Genomic DNA, 16,263 nt, shown 5'->3' with positions numbered 1-16,263 from the left:
AGTTATTTGGGCCAGTATTTATTATTAATGGGCCGAAGTCGAAAGCAAGCCTATGGCCTTTAGATTTTATTTTGAATATTTGATTAAAAAAAATTAAATTAAATTGAATTTCTCTATCAGACGGAATAATTAGAGCATATCAGAGATGCTGACAGACAGACTAATACGCTGTCGTTTTAACGTAATTTTCTTAATATTCCAAAAGAATTTATCTGTGAAAATAAAAAAGAAAAATAAAATCCATCTAAAAAGGCGTAAGAGGTCTGGATTCGTCAAAAAGGTCTTTGAGAATCCAAAAACGTCTTATGGTTTAGCTCTCGATTTTCTCATTCGATTCCTTCTTCCTCCGGCTTCAAGTCGCCGGATCTTCTTGATTTCCGATTCACTTGGAGATTTCTCTTCTCCTCTAAACACACGACGCTTCATAGTTTTTTGTTGTGATTCCGTTTGTTTCAGGTTAGCTAAATCTTAATTAGTTTCCTAATTTTGTTGATTAGATCGATCTTTTACCCTCATTATTGTTCTCAATAGCTTCTATGTATTTGGTTTCCTGAGTATTGCTTCTTGATTTGTAGGAAGAGGCATGTAATTCAGGATTTCCGGCGATTTGGTGGGACGTTTGGAGAAATTTCGAGTTTTTAGTATTCGTAGTAAAGTTTTCTTCTTTTTTTTTTGGTTTGTAGATTTTGTTGATTAATGGTTGAAGGTGAGAAATGGGGCTTCGATGGTTTTGAAGGGATTGTGTATCTTCGTGGAAATGAGATTGTTGGAGATTGCAGCAAGTCATCTGATTCGTATTCACGGGTTTGCTTAGGGACTTTGGAGAAACTGAGAGTTTTGGTTGTTTAGTCTTTGATAAAAGGTTTAGGCTTTTAGCATTTCAAGCGCCTATATTAATAAGTGAGTTTGTTTTTCGAGCTTAGAGATGGATGAAGAGGCTACTTCTTGGATTAGGAGGACTAAGTTTTCTCAAACGGTTTCTTATCGTTTGAATTCATCAAAGTTAGCTTCTCTCCCTTTTATGGTAAACCAAGATAAGATTTCTGGATTGAAAACTATACCCCAGAGATCATCATCTTCTTCGTCGGCATCATCATCGGATCCCAAGTTTGTTTCGAGTAACTCACAGACTTGGGAAGATACCTCGAGTTTGGAAGCTGATGTATATGTTGTTGATTCGGAAATACAGACAAACCCTGTAACTAATAAACATAGATCTGTTTCTCCTTCGCCTCAGATGGCTGTTCCTGATGTGTTTAAGGAAGCAAGATCTGAGCGTAAGAGATTTTCTACGCCACATCCAAGAAGAGTGGAATCGGAAAAGGGAATGAAGCCTAAGTTATCTCATAAAAACTCCTTTGAAAAGAGATCATTTAATTTGCGGTCTCCATCCGGTCCTATCAGAGATCTTGGCACTCTGAGAATTCAAGAGAGGGTGAAGAGCAAGAAGGACACAGGATGGTCTAAGCTTTTTGATAATACTGGTCGTAGAGTGAGTGCTGTAGAAGCTTCTGAAGAGTTCCGTGTTGATATGTCAAAGTTGTTCTTTGGGCTTAAGTTTGCTCATGGGTTATACAGCCGGCTATACCATGGTAAGTATGAAGATAAAGCTGTTGCCGTGAAGCTTATCACTGTACCTGATGATGACGATAATGGATGCTTGGGAGCTCGTTTAGAGAAACAGTTTACCAAGGAAGTCACCCTTTTGTCTCGATTGACTCATCCGAATGTTATAAAGGTGATTTCTCCTCTCTCGTCATGTTCTCTTGGTTAATTGTTATGTCAGTCTAGATGGAATGATTTCCGTTTTTGTTAACTTCTCTCCTCTTATATGTGTGCTAAAAACAGTTTGTGGGAGCGTATAAAGATCCGCCTGTATATTGTGTCCTCACGCAGTATTTACCTGAAGGATCTTTAAGATCTTTTCTGCACAAGCCTGAGAATAGGTCTCTTCCTTTGAAAAAGCTTATAGAGTTTGCTCTAGATATTGCAAGAGGAATGGAATATATTCACTCACGACACATAATTCATCGGGATCTTAAGCCAGAAAATGTATTGATCGACGAAGACTTCCATTTGAAGATTGCTGACTTTGGCATAGCGTGCGAGGAGGAGTACTGTGACATGTTGGCTGATGACCCTGGAACATATAGGTGGATGGCACCTGAAATGATAAACGGAAACCACACGGGGGCAGCAGCAGCAGCGGCCTTGGTGGCTCAGCCTTGCCTAAGCCTAAATTCGCTTGAGAGACATGAAGAGTCTATTTTGTAAATTTATATATAATACAAAAAGAAGGGTTTTGTGTTTGTGTTGTATCTTTTTTTTTTTGTGGATTGTTGTTGTTAGTGATCTTTCATCGTCAATGTCATCTTCTCTGGATTTGTTGTGTAATGACTGCCAGCCAACTGGAGAATGGTTGTGATTTGATGTTTATGGGATTCAATATCGTTTTCTACTTTACATATACTTTTGTTGACTTTGATGGCTTAATCATCTTAATCCCACAAAGTTGAAACTATACTGTTAAGACTACTATCCATCTTTTCTCATTTGAAGAATATTCCCCGAAACTAAGCAAAACTTATTTGTATATTTATACAAGAGCAAAAGAAAATTAAGTGACATGTATATTTGTATTCATCTAAGTAAAGATTTTTCTTCAAATGAGAAGCAGCAACATGTTTCACAAATTGATATCATCAAGGAGAGAGTAACTCAATGCTATTCTCGTTGTCTTCGATCCTCGGCAATGCAAATCTGTCTGAATCACGACCAATGAAGCTATGTGTTGTTGAAGAACACGAAGAATTAGAGGCAGAGGAACATATCATCGTCTCCTTCATCTCTCTCCTTATAGCCCATAGCTTTTCCGCAATGTCTTTCATAGCTGGACGTGTAGCTCTCGTCGGGGCAAGACATTCGCTCGCCAGTCTCAGCATTTTCTCAGCCACTTCAATAGCGGCTCGGTTTCTCTTGAGAAACGGGTCCATTATGAGAACAGCTTCATCGTCTTTGAGTCTCCTCAATGCCTGCGCAAGATGAAACGAGTTTCTCCTGATTTAATAGTTGAGAAGATTTATCTCGAGCTTATGGTGAAAGGGAAAAGAGAAAGTTACTTGCCCATTTAACCGTGAGTCGGTCTTTCTGTGGTCTCTTTAACTCAATGGGACGTCTTCCAGTGAGAAGCTCTATGAGCAAAACACCAAAAGAGTAAACGTCACTCTTGTCAGTTAGTTGAAACGTCCTGAGGTAATCTGGATCCACATAGCCTGCAGATCCTTTGACCTGAGTCGATATATGAGTAGCCCCGAGATCTTCCGAAACTAAACGAGCAAAGCCAAAGTCTGCCACTTTGGCTCTAAGCTTATTCGTGATGAGAATATTTGATGCTTTAATGTCTCTGTGAATTATTGGAGTATCTGCATTATAAAATGATCCCTAATGCATAAAATCTTGGCACACTAAGCTATACTGTAACACCGATAGGCAACAAAGAAGATGATATGACAAGAGTACCAGTATATGTGTGCAAATAGGTCAATGCATGAGATACATCAATCGCAATCTCAAGACGTTCTGCCATTTCAAGGCGGTTACCCCTTAAACCTGTGTTTTGATATAGCAGAAAAATAGTTGAGAATTCTAAATTCAGATAATTTCATTTGGAGTCTTTCTCTATGCTCTAAAGTATAGAGACTAGACTTGTCTTCGTCTAGCTCTAGACACATAGAAGTGGAAGAATAAGAAGGAAGTACCTCTTGCAACTTACCATCTAGATGTTCTCGTAGGTTTCCATTGCCAACATATTCAACAACAATAACCTTTTCATCTCCATGTTCAAGAAATCCATACAGCTTTACCAAATTCATATGCTCAATCTTCGACAATGTGTATATTTCATTCTTGAACTCTAGCAACCAGCTTTTGCCATAGTTGTTCTGCCATAGAATTTTGAGTTATAGATCATTTATTCTCCGAATTATTCTTAAGAAACTACTTCAATCTCTTATCCACATATTTTCCAAGAAAGGGATTTTTAATCACTACCTTTCTTGCACGCTTGATAGCAACAATAGTTCCATCATCAAGCTTTCCCTTAAAAACAGTTCCAAAACCGCCTTCCCCAATTTGATGAACCGATGAAAAATTTGCAGTTGCCCTTTGAAGCTCCCCAAAAGAAAATATAACTGGGCCTTGGAGCCAACTTTTGCTAGAAGAAGAATCTTTCCCAGGACTTTGAAATCTTGAACCAGAAAAACGATATTGACCTGAAATCTTTCTTTCTGCTGACCTTCCAAAAGAGCTTGGTGATGAATAGCCAGTCCAGCCTGATACTGCACATATACAAGATTAAAAAGATTGTCACAGCAATACAGAGAGCATAGATGCATAAAAAATATATCTCATCCATGAAAGACCCTCAAGTTTGTTTGTCTTAATGGTAGGCATACATCACCAGAGCTTAAAAGATTCAAAGCAATCATGCTCCAATACACTTACATGTAGATTCTCTGTCAAGCGTGCTGCTCTCTCCAGGATCAGATCTACATTCTGTGGGCTTGAACTTTTGTTGTCCTAAGAAAATAATAGCAAAGACTTTCTTAGCTGCCCTTCTGATGGCACCGAGGACGGAGACATTCCTCGCCTTCTCCCCAGTACCTACATCACTCCAACTATAGTCAGAATGAGCTTTTTGATGCTTTCCATTTGAGAAGCGGAGAGGCGTTGGGGTTTTGCTCCTCATTGGCATATGTCTATAGACATGGTTATAGGAAGGCAGTGAATATTACTTCTGATGACCAAATTCCAAGAAAGAAAGTATGTTGCAGTCATGTATGTTTCTTTTTCTTTCTGTTAAACGCCAGATACATTTGTGCATATAATATAAGCATAATGACCCATTATTATCTGTACAATATATGTTCTCTAATGTGTTGTAGACCGATTCAAAGATATTGATTGGCAGGGTCTTGCAAGTTTTGCTGTTATTCTATTTTCATAGTCAATGAAAATGAGCAAATGATGTTATTCTGAGTATTTTGTATAGTTTTGACTTTTCCACACAAGAAGAGTCGACTCGAGAGTAGAAAACGACTCATTGATATTAAAAACCTTTATAGTCTAAGGATGATGGAGACAAGAAAAGATTACTAATCGCATGCCTATGTAATCTCTCTCTCTTGACTAAGTAACAGAGATCTAAAGTAATCCAAAACTAAAACTTAATCAAACTTTATGCAAACCTAAACTCATCAAGAAAGCATTTAGAACTCAAGAAGTAATAAGAGAAGCAGAATCAATACCTCTGTGCTAGAGGATTGAATGTAGAAGAAGCCTTCACGTTGCACCTAAAATAAAATTTTTTTATACATGAACATTGAAAAAGGAAATATTGACCGGGTTCTTTTATTCAATCCAGTAGAGAGAATCAGAAGAGGAGACAAACTCAAGATTTTCTCTTGACAAGGAGAATATATCGTGGTTCTGATATTTATTTAGTCAGAAACAATGATGGTTCTCTATTTAAATCAAAGCTGCAAGTTGTGTAGATGATCCAGCAACAAGTAGAATGTGGTCCGTCAAAGCTGGCAAGAAGAAGGTCCACATATATAGTTTAAGATGAAAGATGAGTCTTTCGTACAAAATGCTTAGCCACAAGTCATCTAAAAGATGACAGAAAAAAAAACTCTCAATTCAAATGATATGTTGAAATTCTTTTTACAAAAAATGCATGAGTAAGATACCAAAAAGTAAACTACATAAGCAATGAGACTGACCTGCTGTGACAAAAGAAAAAAAGTTGAGTTATTTGTCCAGTTGTATATACTATGTTGTAAAGTATTGGGAGATTGGTGAGATTGACCCAAACCAAATCTCGATATCTAGGCTCGGTTAGGGTCGATCTCATCGATCTCCCAATACAAAGAGATTACAAAGGATACATAACTTGGAAAAAACCGAAATGATAAGAAGAATAACCTGAAATACTCGATTTCCATGTAATTCCATAGAAATTTGTACTGTTCTGACTTCTCAGCACTGATTAATATTTCTACTGCTTATTCCGGTAGAAGATGACTGAAGAAGACGATGACGACTAATTCGTTATTAGAGCATCCACAATGGGGTAAGTGTAAGTGTGGGTGTAAAATTTTTTTTATTATTATAATTTAAAGAGAGAAAGAAAAGAGAGAGAGAGAAAAAAAGAGAGAAAGAGAGAGAGTGTCTTACACCCGAGTGTAAAGTTACATTCGGGTGTGAGGAAAGAAACAACTTTTCTTTTATTTTCGATTACTTTAATAGTCACACCCGAGTAGAAAATGCGCCATTGGGCATGGCCTTACAGTGCACAAGAAAAGACCCATTCCTAAAAGGCTTATTCGTTTCCTTTTGGGCCCAAATATTAGCCTTGGGCTCAAATTACACCCAGAAACATTTTTTTTTTACCATGTTATAAATTTGTCTTCGGTTGCTTTTCTTTTAACGTTTCGATTGAGCACCGTAAAAGTAAACTTGCTTCTAGTGGACTAAAGTCGTCGGAAAATTCCAAATCTTTTTTACCAGAAAGAAAACAAAATCGGTACAATCACACTGAGACAAAAACAATTACTACTGTGTATTTTTGGGACCTGCTATGGTTTTTTTTTTCTTATAATATAAGAACACAACACTCTTTGGGAACTTGTCGTAACTCGGAATCTCAATGTCACTCGCCAGCCATTGCTGTCCACAAACGTTAGAGAAAATTTAACTCCTTTATTTTAGGTAAATGCCATAGTTAAAATATAGTACTGATAATAAGTGAAACAAGAGTAAATTATCATTCAAAACCACTATAAAGAGTGCTTTATCTATTTTTTTTTTTTACGATAACTATTTATACAAAAAAAAATAATGAAATTATTATTTTGAATGATAACACACTTCAGTTATAACAATGATGTAACATTTAAACAAACTCACTTAATTCAAAAATTAGTTTAGGTCGTTGCATCAAAAGTAAAGTGTGTTGTTCAAATGTTACATCTTGTTGCACTAAAATAACTCTTAGTGCTCTTGCTTGAAAATCAATCCACTAATCAAAACTCTAATAATATATCCAAACCAAATAAAGAATAACAAAAGTTGACATTGAAGCTATTTCTTGATTCGAAGGGAATCCAAAGAAATGACGAAAGCAGCCAAATATTACCCCCCAAGGTAAAAGAAACAAATGTGCACACGTGTTTTCACCATTTTTCAATCTAATTTTATTTTTCTTAAATTTTAATATTTTCACTAATTAAGATCCTTTTATGTTCGTCCTACAAATGCAGAGGTCAGGCCCATAATGGGATGTGTTTGTACACTTTCTTCCTTTGATTCTCTCTGCCACTCTCATGTGACACAATTATACAATTTTTTCTTTGATATTTGTACTAAAACATTACATTAATATTTTCTATCTATTTTCATTAACTCATTTCTGTATTTTCATTAACTGTGTAACAAGTACAGAAATAAATATAAATACGTATTAAAAAAAAGCATAAAGAAATAATAAAATGTGAGAAAAAGGTTTAAGGGCATCATCAATGGGGGATCATGTGAGAGTGTTCTTATAGAGAATATAATGTTAAAATAATGTAAGATCATGTGTTTAGATCTTTTGTTTAGAAGTTGATTAGTGGGAGAACATGTGTAAGATCTTAAGACTTAATAATATAATAATCTAAATTAAATTAAGATTTTACAATTATTAAAACATTTAAAAATAACATATAAATTGCAAATGCCAAATTTATGAAAAACTGAAAATAAAAGTGAAAATACAATACTAAATATTTATGAAAAAAACATTAAAAATATAAATAACAATAAACAAACAAACATATTACTTAATAAAAGCACAAAAACATTTTATCTAATTAATACATAGTTTATTATCCAAATTTATTCCAAATATGTTGAATATTCCAACCAATGCCCAAATGCCACGTCACCCCGCAACACCCACAAAAACAGATCCAGGTCAAGAGCCCAGTTCCTGATCTTAAGCCCAGTTACCCATTTTTTTGGATTTAAAATAATGCTTAGATCATGCGGGTGATCCCCCAATGCAGATGGTCAAAGGGAAAGGAAAGGGGCTTCTCTTCTCCTATAGTGTTTGACAACGCCACTCTCTTCTCTTCTTCTTCTCGAGATCCTAAAAATGTCACTGACAGATTCTTCAACTTCTTCACTCTCTTCTTCCATTCACTGAACTGAATCCATCACCCTGAGAGCTATGACCCACCAAACCCACCAGCGTCGTCGCCGTCGTCACTCCGCCGTCTGTCACCGTCATCCTACTTCCAAACCCACCACCGGTTTCTGTGCCACCTGTCTCCGTGAACGTCTCTCCACCATCGAAGCTCTCTCTTCCTCTGTTTCAGCTTCCTCTGAGCTCCGCCGTGTTCGTTCCTACTCCGTTCGTGACGCATCCGCTTCTGCTTTGGACCAGCCACGACGCAGGTCGTGTGATGTCAGGTCTAACGACGGTGATGATGAGCTGCTACAGAGCTCGATTCGATTCCCCATTGTACCGGATTTGAAAGAGGATGATGAAGAAGAAGAAGACGGAGAAGAAATTAGAGGTTTTGATGATGGTAAGAGACTCGTTGAAGAAGAAATCGAAGATGGAGAGCAGAAGACGATGAAGGAGTTAATAGATCTGGAATCGAGAAATCAACAAATCAAGAAGAGCAATGGCAAAGATTCGGTTTTTAGCAGGACACTTAAGAAATTTTCACTCAAACATCATCTGAAGAATGGGAAAGTTCCAGATTCCGGGAACAGTCTCGGCCGTCGCTCATGTGATGTGGATCCTAGGTTGTCTCTCGACGCAAGTCGAATCTCGTTCGAGGAGCCTAGAGCTTCATGGGATGGATGTTTGATTGGAAAGACATATCCAAAGCTGATTCCTTTGTCCTCTGTGACTGAAGATGTTAAAGCCTCGCCGGAGAAGATAACCGGTGAGAAAGAAGACGAAGAGGAGAAGAACAACCCAGGTGGGACAGCTCAAACGAGGGATTACTACTTGGATTCACGGCGGAGGAGAAGCTTCGATCGATCATCGAGACATGGATTGCTTGAAGTTGATGAATTGAAAGCTATTTCGAATGCTAAGGTATCACCTGAAACTGTTGGTTTGTTTCATGGAGCGAAGTTGCTTGTTACGGAGAGGGAACTTAGGGATTCGAATTGGTATTCAATTAAAAATTACAAACCGGAGAGCTTGGAGTTAGGTTCTAAAGTTGTTGGTTGTGTTGCTGCTGGTGAGGTGAAGAAGCAAGATGGTTTTGGGTTGAAGAAGAGTGGGAAGAAATGGGGTAAAGGATGGAACTTTTGGGGATTGATTCAGAGGAAAACCGATGTGGCCAAGAACGACATCAAAACCGAGCAAAGTTTGAAACTTGGAGGAAATGCAATGGAGGGTTCTCTAGCTGAGTCTCTGTTGAAGCTTAGGAGGGTGGCTAAAGGGGAAACCAATGGTGATGTTAGCGAGAAACTCTTAAGAAGCTACAGCGTTAGTGCGAGAAAGTCCTGCGATGGTATGTTACGTGGTGCTTCTATTGTTAATGGATTTGAAGGTGGAAGAAGCTCTTGTGATGGTCTGTTTCATGGCTCTATTACTGGTGTTGAGACCGGAAGAAGAAGCTCGTGTGAAGACGGATTGTTTCATGGCGTTGAAGGCAAACGGAATCATCTTCTTCAGAGAGATGACAAGCTTGGGACTTACTCGCCGGACAACCTCAGAAATGGTATGGTTAGATTCTACTTGACGCCATTAAAAAGCCATACGACAAGCAACTCCGGTAAAACTAGGCTGATGAATTAACTAGTCTGTGATTGTCAGTTCATGGTGGACTGGAATTGAAACTGTGTTGTAATTACCATGTTTGTTACTTATTATCCCATTGTTCTATAGATATATGAACTAAAATCATATCCCATCTTTCTTTTTCTTCTTTTTATGTGTATTAACGCTCTTAAGAGTTCAATACAATGGTGATTTTGTTGAAAGATGTAACTCTTTTAGATGTTGGCTCTGATTAATACACATCCACTAGACTTAAAAAAAAAACAATAGCTTCAAACTTAAGATAGTGGGGTTATCTGTGATGGGAGCATAACGCATCATGTTATATTCCAAAGGGTTTATGCCAAAACATGAACCAAGCCAACAATACAGGACAAAAGCTACCCCAAGAGAAAGAACATCAATGCTAACGTAGAACATAAATCAATTTTGTACTTTCCGCTATTATCTAAAAGGATACGTTCGACAGAAATACTTACACCGATACACAGTCTATATTACTCAAATTTTTATAGAGACTCTTTTGCACTTCATTCAAGATTATACCCTTTCTCGTGAAGTTCAGTCATGACCTCATTTCTCATTTAGTTACAGTTTGTGAGCCTGTCAAACCTCTTCTTCTCCATTTCCTTGGTAATCATCGGCTGTTCGGCTTCACCTTCGGACTCAACGATCCCTTTAGGCCACTGTATCGATCATTCCACCATTTGTATAATCACCTGGATAAGGAAACTCCTGCCGGTCATTACAAATGAGCCAATTCTCTCTCCTCCCTTGGTCTTGACTTCAACGTCCACCAACCTAAAGGAGACGTTTCAATGTAAATCCTATGCGATGCCAAAGATTGTGAAGGTGCATAGCAATGCTTTTCATCAAAGTCTTAAAACTGCAAATATGATTAAATCATTAATTGGAAACTTACAAATGAGAGTGATATTTCAGATCATAAAAAGAAAGAATGAAATCTAGCAAATTACCTCATTTTATCCATTCATTAATATGATATCTCTATTGATACATTTTGTAAGTTTTGTTGTATTTTTTTTTCATTAATTAAATGAATGTCCATTTACCTACTAATAAAATTAAAATAAATTTTAATACTAGTTATATTATACATAATAATGTATGGCAGTTTTGAAACATACAATCTGCCGTCCTTTTTCTCTCTCTTGGCGCATTGGTAACCGTTTTCGTCCCTCTGGTTGGTAAAACAAAGTTGTCCCCGAATAAATCCAGATCTTCGTAGTCTCCGAATTTTCTGCCGTCCACAGTCTCTCTCCTAACGCATTGGTAACCATTTTCGTCCCTCTGGTAAAACAAAGTTGTCCCCGAGTAAATCCAGATCTTCGTCTTCGGCTCTTTGGCGGAATAAAATAAAGATCAAGTTGTCTCCAAGTAAATTCAGATCTCTGGCTGGTAAAACCACATCATCTGGCGATGGACAATCAAGAGAAGTTGTCCCCGAGTAAATCCAGATCTCTGGCTGGTAAAACCACATCATCTGGTGATGGACAATCAAGAGATCTGGACTTATTCTTGGGGGACATCATTCACTCTATTTCATAATTATTGTCCATGGTAAATGTAAACTGCATTTAATGCAATGTTTTGTCCTTCTTCTCTGACACAAAGTTGTCTTTCAGACAAAGTTGTCCTTCTCTGACACAAAGTTGTCCCCGTTTCCCAACCGGCGTTTACTGTAGCTCCTTCCCCTGACACATACCTGACGCACAGAAAAGGGCAAAATCGTCCAAGAGTTGCCACACAAACACCAAATGTGGTATGAATGCTAAATCCATTTCAAATGTGGTACATTTGCTAGGATTTTTCCAAAATGTGGTACATTTGGCAAAATTCCCAAAAAATAAATGATTTGATTAGATGTATCACTCAAAAATTTCTATATATTTTTAGCTCAACATTCGTCGTTCGAAGTGTCAACTCGTCTCGTTTTCGCTCATTAAACTCTTAACCAATTAATTAGAATTATCTTTGAAATAAACTGTTGTGTCTACACATATCGCAAGTCAGCAAGCCGTAGAGTCAGTCAACTAGTAGAGTCATCCAAAGCCACTTGCATGAATGAATCATTTTTTTGTCAACTAAGTAATTAAAAACTCAGAAACTAACTAAATAAATCATAATCCAGAGTCGCTAAGAAACTGTATTCTATGTCGAAAAATCACCAACTCCCAGGTTAACTCGCTATAAATACAAAGTTGTCTCTCTTCGATTACTCACATCTCAATCGTCTCTCTGATCAATAACTCACCTTTCGAGATATAGCTTCACTCCTGTCACACCAAACTATCGGATCTCCATGGAGAAATTAGATAGACGAAGGGAAGAAGAAACTTATCTATGGATTTCATTTCAGTTTCTCGACCAAACTCTCATAGCTATCTTCAAGTGTCTTGGTATTCTTTGTCAGACAGCTAAGGAAACGGCGTCGTCTCCGGTGACTTTAAACCTGCCCGTAAGCCTTCTTTAACAATATTCAAACGAATTACAAGATAATAGTTTGGTTTACTACGAGATTAGTACTATTATTTTCTGTTGTTTTCTATGTTATATAACCAGTTAACATGGAATTATTCAATCTGTTTTAAAAGGGAGAAAGATGTCGAAAATTTTGGAAGTCTATTTTAACAATATAAACAAGCGTATGTGTGTATATTTTTATTAATTCTTTTTAGTAAGAACTAATATTTAGAAGAAAGAAAAAAACATCTAATATGTTAAATATGAACATTCAGTCAGGTAACATCATATTTTGAGTAGATTTTGTAAAGTTTATTTGGGTTTAATATATAGCTGGCAAAAATATGTTGTTAGTAATCAAATAAATGTAAACATGTGTTTGTAACTGCAGGAGGAAGAAAATGATGTTGCCATGAAAGACGATGTCGTTTTATCGACTAGAGGAAAGAAGCCCAAAGCAAAGAAAAGGGATAAAGAAAACACTAGTAAAGGCCGTCCTGGCCAAACTAATAAAATTACATTGTTTAGTTCAATTAACGGAAGTGAAATAGAAAATGGTGATTTAGGTGAATAACCCAAAAAAAAAGAAAATTTAGTTTTTTAGAAAGAAGGTAGAAAGAGATAGGAAGAGAAAGAGAGTGAATAGGGGGGTTAGAGGTTAGATATTTAATTTTGTTTTTTTTAGGTTATCTAGTGCAATTTCTCAATAGAAAAACCATTATTAAGTTTGTGTTCAAAAAAAAAAAAAAAGGCTAAGTTAGAATGCAAAGTGTTGGCTATAAATAAACCGAATCGATCTAAGATGAGTTGTAATGAAAAGAATTATCTAAAACTTGATTGAATTTTTTATCATGTTAACATCAAATTAAATAATTCAAAAGAGTTTTATTTGGTGAAGCAAAACTTTATTTATGTTTAATTGTAAATCAAATTAATTAAAATCATAAAAACTACTCATACTGTAGTTGAAATTTATTGACAAAAATCCAAATTAAACATATCACTACACCAATAAATTATTTAATAGAAATTTGTCTAACGATCAATAACAAAATCAAAATAAATCAAGTACGAAAAAAATGATGAGTATGTGATTTATTATAAGAAATTGGACAGTCACACTAGTGAAGTATTTTTTTAAAAAGAACTGTAAAACGTGTTGTTGGTCAAACAAATATACTACAGTCCCAGCAAAAGAAGTTTTTTGGGATTTAAAAAGTCTTGGAATAGGAAAAGCCGACATTTGTATGAATCTCTTGTAACTCTATTTTCTTCATCTCGAAATGAAAGTTGCTTACATAGAGCACAATGTCTTTAAAGACTAGTAGCCTAGTAGGCATCTCCAATGGGAAGAGTCAAGAGTCTCGAATTAAAAAGACTTCTAAAACGATATATCGATAAAATATTTGGGCCTAGCAATCCTGACATGCACAATCCTGAAAAAGCAGCTAGGGTTATACCGTCTCCCCAGTGTTGATCACTTGCCTCTTATACTAGTATGTAACCATTTTATCCAACAACGGCCACCAAATGTTGTATAGTCTTGTTGAACATTGGGATAACAAATCTCGTACAGAGCCGGTCTAACGTTTTTGAATATCCTATGCAAATAAATATACATGCCCTTTTGAATTCAGTTCATTTGTTAAATCTAATTTGGTTTTTACATATTTACAAAAAAAAAAATATAGATAAAATAGTTCTATTAAAACTTTTGTCGTCCATTAGGATTATATTTTTTTAAAAACCAGAATTTGGTTTTTGTTGATCGCTGTTGTTCAACATTTACAAAATGAATAAGTATGCATAATTTAACAACACAAATAAATATGTAACTATTATCATCATACCTTGCCATACTCGTTAAGTATTCTTCATAACTAATACCAGCTTCAGCTTCAGCAAAACGACGGTATCTTTCAGGATGTGCTCTCAGCTGCAATAATAAACAGTCAATCTCTCTCAAAACTAAATTTAATAATAAATGGTATTTCACTTGCCAAATGATCTTACCTCTTCGATAACTTGTTGCCTAATATAGTTATAGTGGTTCTCATCATCATAGAGCTGGTTAGATAATGCCCTAAATTGGCAATTGCCATCTCCTACTACATCTATCTCTTCCATCCCTATGCTAGATACCCTAAAAAAAAAACAAATATAAGTTTAATCTCCACAAAAACTGTCAAGAATAAAAGGAGAGATGAAGAAGGAACATACAACGTAATCCGGCGTTGGTTGTTCTCTGCATTTTTCTTCTCCTCTTCTTTGGCAAGTTTATCTTTCTTCTTCTTCTCTTTGAAACGTTCTATCCTCTTCTGCTGCCTCTTATTATTCCTCACATGCCTCGGTTCAATTTCCTCAAGCTTTAAAAACCTCCTCCAATCACTTCTGAAGGACTTTACTTGTTTGCAAAGTGCACCCGAGGAAACTTTGTTCCCCTTGATTTCACGATACAGCAGAAAAACTCTATGTCCTGCAGCTTCCAATTCCTCGACACTCCTCTCGAAGAGATCTCAGAGTAATGAGAGCGCAAAGAAAATTTTTTATTGGCAATACTAGTATGTAACCATTTTATCCAACAACGGCCACCAAATGTTGTATAGTCTTGTTGAACATTGAGATAACAAATCTCGTACAGAGCCGGTCTAACGTTTTTGAATATCCTATGCAAATAAATATACATGCCCTTTTGAATTCAGTTCATTTGTTAAATCTAATTTGGTTTTTACATATTTACAAAAAAAAATATAGATAAAATAGTTCTATTAAAACTTTTGTCGTCCATTAGGATTATATTTTTTTTAAAACCAGAATTTCACTAATAATATCAATGATTTATATTTCACTAATAATGTTTTTTGATAGTTTCAACACTAAAAAGATTTTTAGTTTTTTAATTGAAATACAACTTACTAATTTGAAAAATAAAATTTGTTAAACAAAAAAAGTTTTCTCTGAATATTTTTTCTGTTTGTATTTGTTTAGCAAAATTTATTTTGTATTCAGAAATCTTTGTTTGTTTGTGTTTTGTTTACATCGTGGAATATGAAAAAGTCATTAGATTTTTACATCGTGTAATCAAACCAAACATTGGCAAAAAAAAAAAAAAAAAATCAAACCAAACCAAATCAAACTAAACCAAATGATCGTGTAATCAAACCAAAAAAAAAAAAATGAAATATTTGTAACCAAATGATCCATGATATATTGGGCCATCGACCCGTTAACATATAATTTCTTGCTACTATTGGGCTTCGTACATATATATGACAACTTAACGCTTTCTCAATCTTATCACAAGACGAGATAATTCTTTTTTTTTTTTTAACAGACGAGATAATCTTCTCAATCTCCGTCCTGCAATGGAGAGATCTACGCTTAAAACGAACATCGAGTTTTCCGGATCCTGAGCCTGCTAAGGCCTTGCGTTCGACTTTGATCATGCGGCCGAAATTCGGATCTCCATTCCTTTCCCGGGAGAATCTCTATAATCTTTTCTCACAAATCGTCGTTTTCCCTCTTGCCGTTATCTTTCTCACGAACATTTGAGAAAAGAGCATCTTCGAGACGGAACTAATCCTAACTTGGTTTAGCTCAGTTTTCAATCCCAGAATCCGTTTGTTGACCCGAATAATTTTCCTGGTAATAGCTTTGATTTCACGAGTTTGTGATCCTTAGTCTTTCTTCTAAACGCGTTTGCTTGATTAGTTACGCCTTGAGAAAACTTTCCTTCTTCGAATTTGTTAATCATGAAATTGAGGGTTTGATTTCTTCAATGATTATACAGTAGAAATGGCTAGCCAAGGCGGGGCTCCAAGACGGAGCTTATCTGTAACGACTGCGTCATTACACGGAAAGAAGAAATCCATGGAAATTGGCGAACGAGGTCCCGACACTGGCCGGAGATCTTTTACTGTTTCTCGTTCTCCTTT

General features: G+C 36.1%; 3 protein-coding genes across 3 annotated transcripts; 2 read left to right on the top strand and 1 right to left on the bottom strand.

The window, feature by feature from the left end:
- Positions 1-251: 251 nt before the first annotated feature.
- Positions 252-2,274, top strand: LOC9298892 (serine/threonine-protein kinase STY46). The gene is made up of 3 exons (XM_002862770.2): positions 252-456; positions 576-1,738; positions 1,849-2,274. Exons 2-3 carry the CDS (start codon positions 926-928, stop codon positions 2,272-2,274), a joined length of 1,239 nt encoding a protein of 412 aa, XP_002862816.1. The 5' UTR covers positions 252-456; positions 576-925.
- A 252-nt stretch (positions 2,275-2,526) lies between these two features.
- On the bottom strand, positions 2,527-5,476 carry LOC9298891 (calmodulin-binding receptor-like cytoplasmic kinase 1). Its single transcript, XM_002862767.2, has 8 exons — positions 5,450-5,476; positions 5,307-5,351; positions 4,504-4,757; positions 4,051-4,337; positions 3,773-3,941; positions 3,520-3,609; positions 3,124-3,422; positions 2,527-3,032 (listed from the first exon to the last, which is right to left on the bottom strand). Exons 3-8 carry the CDS (start codon positions 4,751-4,753, stop codon positions 2,703-2,705), a joined length of 1,425 nt encoding a protein of 474 aa, XP_002862813.1. The 5' UTR covers positions 4,754-4,757; positions 5,307-5,351; positions 5,450-5,476; the 3' UTR covers positions 2,527-2,702.
- A 2,641-nt stretch (positions 5,477-8,117) lies between these two features.
- Positions 8,118-10,047, top strand: LOC9298890 (UPF0503 protein At3g09070, chloroplastic). Its single transcript, XM_021017327.1, has one exon. It carries the CDS (start codon positions 8,270-8,272, stop codon positions 9,860-9,862), a length of 1,593 nt encoding a protein of 530 aa, XP_020872986.1. The 5' UTR covers positions 8,118-8,269; the 3' UTR covers positions 9,863-10,047.
- The last annotated feature ends 6,216 nt before the right edge of the window (positions 10,048-16,263 follow it).

Source organism: Arabidopsis lyrata, assembly GCF_000004255.2.
Source record: "Arabidopsis lyrata subsp. lyrata unplaced genomic scaffold ARALYscaffold_139, whole genome shotgun sequence".
Taxonomy (NCBI): Eukaryota; Viridiplantae; Streptophyta; class Magnoliopsida; order Brassicales; family Brassicaceae; genus Arabidopsis; species Arabidopsis lyrata.
The sequence above is the reverse complement of the archived record's forward strand: the minus strand, read 5'-3'. Positions and strand labels throughout refer to the sequence as shown.